At 39.0% G+C, this 9,179-nt stretch overlaps 1 protein-coding gene across 1 annotated transcript in view; it reads right to left on the bottom strand.

The window, feature by feature from the left end:
- Positions 1 to 670: 670 nt before the first annotated feature.
- Positions 671 to 9,179, bottom strand: part of TNFRSF19 (TNF receptor superfamily member 19) — an 86,551-nt gene continuing 78,042 nt past the window's right edge. Inside the window, exon 10 of the mRNA XM_036747399.1 lies at positions 671 to 4,199. Within this exon, the coding sequence (XP_036603294.1) occupies positions 4,191 to 4,199 (9 nt within the window). The 3' untranslated portion in view covers positions 671 to 4,190. The remainder of the gene's footprint in view (positions 4,200 to 9,179) is intronic.

The following is a 9,179-nucleotide window of genomic DNA, read 5'->3' as shown; positions in this document are numbered from 1 at the left end:
AATATCCTTCTCATGATGTTGTATGGCTGCAAGACATAATATGCTCCAATTTTTGGAGAGCTAAACTTGAGGCTCACTCGAAGGGGCAGTGGCAATAGGCCATGATGAAATGGAAATGAAGTCATGAAGTGGTGTGAGGTAAAGGAGTCCATTGATAGGACTAGGTGAGAAAAAAGAATGAAAAGGTCACATCATAAGAGGCCATGGATAGCTCACCTGCCCCATTGATAATCACCCCACATCAAGAGAACCTGAGGTTGAGCCACTTTGAGTGGACCCCTTGTGGCAGATTTATGGGTAAACACTCCAGGAGGGCATGAACAGGATATGATCTGCACCATGGAAGGGAGCACCCGAATTGATGAGATCACGGGTCTGTTGTGATCATGAGGAACATCCTTATTCTCTTCATAGTATGTAGATGAAGGATAAAATATTGCATTCACCTAAAAATGCATGCATGGTGAAATGTAGAGTAACAAATTTGGAGCCAATGGACTTGGGTTTCAGCACTCACTCTTACCTCTGTAAACTTCAGCTTCTTTACCTATACAATGAAGGGCCTAGGGTCCCTTTCAATTCTAAATCTATGGCCCTAAGAACTACAAATCTTCCCCTTTCTAGCTTTAAATCTTATCATTCCATGAAATGACTTCACTGGACACACAAATAAGAACAATTTAAGTAGCGATTTTATTCACAAATAAAAAAAGCATCACACAACTATTTGTGCAAGAAAACTATAACTTATAGAATTTTTTTAAAAAGTCTCATATGCAAAAAAAAAGCAATGATACAAACTAAGTTCATTCAAGCTGACATCCTTAAAGTGGCAATGGACGTTTTCTACTGGCACACACCACAGTGCTTGACCTAAGCAACATAAACAATAGCAATTCAAAGTAGAAAAATCTATTTTTTAAAAAAAAAATATGTACAATTTACATTAAGAGGGAAGGGGGAAATCCTGTGCTTTAATTCAGTGATCTCAATAGACACTTCATTCTTTGAATGAATTTCATACAGAAAACTATTCAGGGGGTAAACTAGTAAATTAACAATCAGCTCTCCAAAACAAACAAAAAAAAGTATGCATGACACACTTTTCAATTTTATCTGCATCATCAACATTTTCCCCATCATTTTATTAAGTGTAGGCAATCAACAAAACAAGAAATCAAGTCCTGAACTATAGCATTTGCTGATTTCCAAGGTGTAAATGCTCATACTGAAAATTTAATAATCAGCTCTTGAGAACTAGTTCATGTTGGTTCCAGCACACCCCCAATGCTCTTGAACCAAAATGATCACACTGACTGTAAACCCCAACAGGCTATGTGCTTTAAATCATGAATTGTCTGAGTTCCTTGGCACACGTACCCTGAAAGGTCAGCCTGTTGACTGCTATGCAACATTCCAATAATATCTTTAGGAATCTGAAATGCGCGCTGCCTTTCTGTAAAATACTAACCAAGCTCAGAGAACGTTATCGGATGCTTCTTCAGCAGGCGGTAGTGATATGGCCTTGCATTACTCTGAGGATCAGAAGGGATGTTTTGAGATCCAAGGCCAAAATCTCATTCACATCGTTGAGTGCTCTCTTGCAGTGTCTGACTTCGAAGTCAGTAAGAGTTCTTTACATGGAAAAAAAAATACTGAGAGTACACAAGGGTGATTTAAAAAAGCAAACCATTCCGCTGCTATTTTGTCATAACAAAAGTAGCAGGGTATAGGGAGAAAAACATTAGATTGGGAGCCAGAAAACCTGGGTTCTGCTCTTGCCTATGTCACTAGCTAGCCATGTGACTTTGGGCAAGTTATTTGAAGTCACTGGGCCTCAGTTTCCTCAACTGTAAAGCGAGGAGGTTGGATCAAGATGATTTCTAAGGTTCTTTCTATCTCTAAATCTCCAAGGATATGGAAAATAATTGGAATCAATCACATGTATGCATGAGTTACAATAGGTCATTTAAACTGATGCCCCTTACTATACTTGGAGACTTTCTCTTTGTTGACCTAAATGCAGTAAGACCTGCTTGTGGTGAGACTGACTACATTTTCAAAAGTATTTTTAAAGAATCTATGGAAATTGCCCATGACAGAGGTTTTCCCAAAGATGATTTTCACAAAGGTCAAAGGTGTTTACATGAGTAAAATGAGCTTAGACTTTTGATCCAATGATGAATTTCATAATACTTCCAAAGTGTAGTTTCTTTAACATGAAAACCAAGTTTCTTCCTCTGGCTGTGCTATAAACATTCCTGTTAGCTCTTGGTTAGCAAAGTGTCCTGCAAATAATGGATACTGGAATTCCTTTTTAGTGGGTATAATGTTTTTCTTAATGCTGCAATGTGCAAGACTGCTCCGATGCAAATATTTGACTTACCTGATAGTAATGTTTATACTTTAAAAAAAAATTCAATTCTGTTTGCCCACGTGGTAGACATGGAAGATTATAGACTATGAAAAACCATGTAATTTCCTTTTTCAGCTGGAAGGAAGTGAGGTAATGAGATGGGAAAAAAAAAGCCAACACAAGACAAGCTAACAAAGATGTACCTCTGCCCCACACTGACCAGAGAGAGGTTAGGCTACGTGGAAGGGGACATACTATGTTTCTCACTGTTATCAAACCACAGTGTACAAAAAGAGAGGGAAGAATCTGCTTGAAAAGATGGACTTTAACAAGCCTGGGGGAAAAATGAATGTCAGCTTTAAACCTTAAATACATAAAAGGATTGGAAAAAAAGGGACGATGCTGATGAGATAAAAATCAATGTTTAAAAGTGCAAATGTGGCCAAGAGTTAACAAGAGGAACTGGTTAAAAGACACAGGGCAAATCTCATTGTGTAGGCTCTCGTGGTGAGAAGGGGAGCCCTCTTTATCTTTTCCTCAGCCACAGGAAAAGGGAATGAACTTCAAAAACATACCAGGCACATTTCTTTTTCACCCGAACAGGGCTATTTTTTTTTCCTAGCAAATCACTTAAGAGTAAAAATTCCAAGGCGACAGGGATGGAGTGAGAGCACTGTTATGACTCTCCCATCCTCCTATAGGCAGTTAGTAATTCTGGTGGGGGCAGGAAGAGGCTTCAGTACCATAACATACTGCAACATAACAGACACATTTTGAATACTCTTCTGGCTTTAAAGTACTGTGGAGTTTTGTCAAAGGCTACTAACAAATTCTACACTCTAACAGTGGATGAACCTGCTATGTTACAGCTTATTAAGCCTTCAATACAAAAGGCACTACTTTCATAAAAGCTCTTTATCCTAGAAATACTGTTTAATTATGACATAGACATTTCCGAGCATTGGAAGCTCAGCCTTGGAAACAAATGTAACAATAAAAAGCTTCCTCATCAATGCATACATGTGTGTATTGTCCATTGTACACAAAGATGATATACTGGTGGCAAGCTGTGTGCATTGTTACTTTTGGGGGAGGGGCAGTAATGGTGATAGAAGACTGAGCCATCCACACTCTCTTGTGGACTCTCCATTGTGACCAAGAACATAACATTTGTCAGATTCCTGGTTACCACTGGGGATGCAGTCTATGTATGGGTTCTTCTTTGTGAGATGTTAACCAACCTGGGTAGAGATCACCCTGAGCCTTTGGCCTCATTAACACTAACCACCTGGGCTAGAGAGCTTAGATTACCATAAAAGGTCATTTGCACAAGCAGAAGAACTTACTTTTAAGTTCCTTCTACATCAAAACTAAACAATCTGATGTCTAGGATGATGCCATTTACTGTATTTGTTTTTGAAAACAAAACATGAAGGTCCACAAACGCGCCATCTCTTCAGTCTCATGCAGCCGTTCGGCGGAGGAATATAATAAGTTCAACTCAATTCTGTTTCCAGTCACATGGACGTAATCTCTTTAGCTTCAAGCTCAAGGCTTTAGTCTTTTCAGTCACACACGTAGCGTGGAAACGGCTTGTTTGGAAGAGATGCAATGTATCATGAATCTGCTTTTAGTCTTTTCTCAAGTTGTGCCCTGGGGTTTCAGCTCCCAGCTGGTCTGGCTCAGACACAATTGCCTGAAAGAGTTGAAATGTGGCCAGTTCCATTGAGCTTTGTCAGAAACCATCCACGGTCCAGACAGGGTTCGGTTCCCCAGTGTTAGCAGAGTGGCATTAGGGTTACGTACACTTCCATTCCTGGGAGAAAAGAGTCCTTTAGGCTTCCTAAAATGGCAGCAGAAGAAAAAAAATGTTTGTTAAATGAAAACTAAAGGAAACACAAGGTAGATCATAGACTTAGGAAGAACAATTTCATTTTCAAATGTCCCTTTTGCTAAAGTTTTGTGCTGTTGTCATATGGGATGAACAAAAGGACCATTGCTAGTTCTCTGACGTTGGATGACGCAGCTTCTAACAGTGAGCAGTACAGAAGTCTGGGAACAAAGCGAACATTTTCAGAGCTCCTGAAGCACATCTAATATTTGCAAACTCTATTATTTCGTACACAGTGAGAGATAGGCGTGGATTTTCTTTCCACCTCCAAACAAACGACATGAGCCATATTCCATAAACTCATAGACTCTCTAGTCTAATTGTCTGGTAGAGGTGAGGAAAACATTAATAATAATAGCTAGCATTTATAAAGTGCTTTGAGATTTGTGAAGTGCTTTACAAATATTATCTCATTTTACCTTCACAACAACCCTGGGAGGTAGATGCCGTTATGAGGACCCTGAAGCAGGCAGAGAGATAGAGATTTGTCCAGGGTCACACAACTAAGTATCTGAGGCAGGATTTGCTCTAACCTTGCCTCCTTAGCACTTCTACTATGCTGCCTAGTGGCTAACCTTGCAGAGAGGTGACATTTATCATTCCTGTATGCTGGGCCCTTAAGGTATGTATAGGTTGTTTTGGAGGGAGGGAGGGTTGTACATTGCTTATTTTCCATAGAAATAGAAAGGAGTCTGCGCACAAAGTCTTGATTGAGAGGCTGCAAGATACTGGCAACAATTAAGCAACAGGAGAAAGTCTGCAGATAGCTGTGGGGGATGGGAAGACTTTTTTTTTTTTTTCAATTGTCTCATGGGAATTCGCACAATCAGCCTGTGACAGATTTTCCTAGGAGGAAGGAACCTCTGACCTCCTGAGGGCAGTTTGAGGAATAGGCACTTTAGGTAGAAAGAAAGCATTATGTTTGGCCCTCTCAAAATAGGAAACGGACTTCCCGAAATCACAAAGCCAAAAGGAAGAGCATAAGAGAAAAAAAAAAACTAAAAAGTAAAATAGTAAAAGCGCATTAGTTCAGATACTGCTAATGGAGAACCTAGGATGATTCAGACAAGAACTAAGCTGAAAATCATCTTTTCTACAATCGATAGATCTGCTGAGCAAAATATTACTGTGAACAAGAATGAAAGGGAAATAGAAATAGGTGTTTTCAAAGTACTGGTGGTTACCCTGAAATAGCTTGTTTTCTTAAGTAATTAAAGTTATTGATAGGGTAGTTATTAGCTGGTCTTATGTGCTTATTAAAGTGAATTCTTAGAGGTATATGCTACCAACACTGGTAGATTAAGTTACCCTATGTATGTGAATTAATAAAAATAACAGCATTTATATAAGGCTTTATGTTGTGCAACTATCTTTACAAGTATCATTTCACTGTGTCCTCACAAGAACCCCAGGAAGTAGGTGCTAGAGTGATGCCCATTTTACAGATGAGGAAACCAAGGGGGAGAAGGGTTAAGTGACTTGCCCAGAGTCACACAACCAATAAGTGCCTGAGACAGGATTTGAATTCAGGCCTTCCTGACTCTAGATCCAGGCCTTTATCTACGCCACCACCTGGGAAGGTAATGATTGATCGTATTGGGAGGAAAAAGGAAAAGGTGAAATATTGCATATAATTCTGATTTTTCATTGATTCATATGAATTATTAAATTTGATAACTAAGTCAACAACCCTTTCTCTGAAATTAGCTCAAATTAGTGAGGTTTTACATCTTTAATATTTTTAAAAGATCTACTTTTGGGGGTGGGGGGTGGGGGGTGGGGCAGGGCACTCCATGCATTGACACAGTGACCCCTGCACACTTTATCAGATGATTTGCTTGCACCCAAAGATGAATCCCCTGGTGGCGATGAGCCTCTGGGCACCCAGCTGCCTTGGTCCTGAGGGGGCCAATGTTAGCAGGTCTCTTACACTCCAGGCCTTTTCTGTTTGGTAAGACTTGCCAAGGCTTGTGCTCTCTTACAGATCTCAGGGTCACCTTTCATTCCAGGATGAGGCCCTGGAGGAAGAGCTTAGAGGAGGAAGTTTACTCTGCAATCAAATTCAGCCTCCAGTAATTTGGGTTTTAAAGAGCTTAACCTGGACTTGACTGAAGTATACTAACATAAGGAGAAAATAATGTGCTAAATATATTAAGCACAGTAAGCAAGATTCCGAGGGGTATGCCTGGCCCATTTAAGGGAAGGATGTTTAAGAACTTTAGTATATTAATTGTTTGAATGCTAATGGGTAAATACAAACGAGGTGTGGGTTTTCCTGGTCATTAAGGCAAATTTATAATGTTCACAATAATCCCATTACCACAGATTGGGGATATTTGCCTAGACTGTATTCTCTTTTGGTTTCTTCAAATGCAAATAATAAGGAAGAGCAAATGTGTGGTTTTCTAAGGCCTCCTAATCAAACTAAAAAAAAAAAATGCGAAAAATGCAGTTCTTCCTAATTGTTCCCTGTGTTCCTTCCTTCCTATTAGCCAGCCATGCATCTCCTCAGTCATTCAACAAATATTAGTAAGAGGTTTCTATTTGTAAGGCACTATACAAGTAAACCTTAAGGGGACAGATGGGCCTGAACAATATTGAGAAGACCAACAGACTCAGACCTTCCTGGAGAAGAAATATTCTAGTAGATCTGCATCAGGCAGCATGCCACAGTAGAACAGAATGCTAGACCTCGGATTAGGAAGGCCTGGGTTGGAATCACGTCTCAGGTGCTGCTAACTGTATAACCCTAGACAAGTCATCTAAAAACTCTTTGTGACTCTGTTCCCTCATCTATAAAATGAAGGAATTGGACTCCCTTCTATGATCTTAAAATCTTTACAAATTATATGCAAAAGGCTTTTCATTAATAATAGATATTACCTGACTCGAATATAATATTTATACATAAGATATGATGTTACCATTACAATCATGTCAGTGTTGAAAGTTTTGTCATCTAATACTAATTCCTAGAAACAGCTAGGTAACACAGAGAGCTAGATCTGGACTTAGGAAGATGTAAGTTCGAATCCAGCCTCAGACACTTACTGGTTGTGTGACCCTGGGCAAGTCACTTAACCTCTGTCTACTGCAATTTCCTCAAATGTAAAAATGGGGATAATAACAGCAAGCATGTACCTCAAAGACTTATTATGAAAATAAATAAGATAATATTTGTAAAATGATTAGCACAGTGGCTGGCACATAGTAGGCATTTAATAAATGCTTGTTTTCTTCCTTCCTCATTTTGACCACTTTCTTATTAGAGTAGGGGTAAATTAAAACAAAAAACACTGCCCCTTTAATTGCATAGTCTAAGGGTAATATTATAAATTAATTTTTTTTAAAAACCCTTAACAATCACAAAGGCATGACAATTCTTTCATACCACCACTAGGAAAATAACATGAAAGAAAATGAGACAAGAAGCTCATACAGACAGGACTTTTCACTGAAATATTTCTTTTCTGGAATGCTTGTAGAATTCACTCAAGATTAGAATTAAGTCGAGGTGGAGAGTCCCCTCAAATATTACATCAAAATATTTGATGAAAGGCCATGAAATGGTTGATAACGAATAACTTCATATACTGTCAACACACTTGGTTAAAAAAAAAAAAGCTCTGCTTAAGAGTTTTGTTGGTAGCATATATTTGTTCTGATTATTCAGTCTCTCTTCCATAACAATGGTTGACAACAAAGGGAATAACCAAAACCTGTCAATGGAAGAATCACAGACTGATAGAATTTAGTGGGGGGAGGGACTTTAGACAACAGCTAGGTGAAATCCTATATTTGACAGCTGAGGGAACAGAGGCCCAATTACTTGCTTGATGCCATATAAGCAAATGGCTAAAAAGAAATCACTAATGGAGATTCAATATATTTATAAAAGTAATTTTAATAACTGAAAATTCAGCCAATGGAAACTGATAGAGTTGCAATTAGAAGTGTAGGATTTAGAGATGTAGGGGATGTTAAAGACCTATCTAGTCCAATCTTCTCATTTTATAGACTAGGGAATTGAGGCTAATGACTTGCCCAAGGTCATACAGACAGTAAACAAAATAGGTATTTTGATTTTAAGTCCTCCTGATATTCTAATATAGTATAGTTATTATTCAAATTTAATTTTCAGGTATCATGACTTGGTATAAAAAGCCTGAGAAAATATTTACATGTGCCACATGGAGTCCAATTTTCTCTCTAAAAATGCATGTTAGATGGGATGCTGAGCATCCTTTTTGATTATTATGGGCTGCCCGTTCTCAGTAGCTCGATTCCCTCAAGGTCCACATTTGGTGAATACAGGGAAGGCATTATATAAACAGGCTCAAGTGGCCAGTGGGCATAACTCAGAATGTGGGATGAACTCCCTTTCTGGCCCCACTCCTTTCTCTGGCTCCCAGCTGGGGGAAAGGGCTCATCTGTTCTCTTCTGCCAATGCGCTGACCATTCAAAGACAAAAGTCCACACTCTTTCACACACATACATTACTCTAATTCATAGACTATTTTTATTCAGCAAACATTTACTAAATGCCTTAAAAATCAAAGGCTATAGATTCAGAAGAGATGTTAAGCGCTCGTCTAGTTTGGTTGACTCTTATCACTGTTCACGCAGGGCCCAAAGGGCTTTATCTATAGTATCTCATTGGAGCATGTCATGGAATTATTATCCCCATTTCATATCAAGGAAACAGAGGCTCCGGCATTAACCACTAAGTTCTGGAGTTATTAACAAGAGGAGCTTGGACTCGGCCTCGAGCCTTCTGGACTCTAGGCCCAAAGTATTCTGTACTCAGTACTCTGCCCTGACCCTATCTCAAAATACTTGATAACACATTAGTCTCTTCATGTATGACCAATACAGGGTTTTCCAGTTAGAAATGGGATTTTAGTAATGAAGGGCTGACCACTGAGGTTATAG

This window comes from Trichosurus vulpecula, chromosome 2 (genome assembly GCF_011100635.1).
Source record: "Trichosurus vulpecula isolate mTriVul1 chromosome 2, mTriVul1.pri, whole genome shotgun sequence".
NCBI classification, from domain to species: domain Eukaryota; kingdom Metazoa; phylum Chordata; class Mammalia; order Diprotodontia; family Phalangeridae; genus Trichosurus; species Trichosurus vulpecula.
The sequence above is the reverse complement of the archived record's forward strand: the minus strand, read 5'-3'. Positions and strand labels throughout refer to the sequence as shown.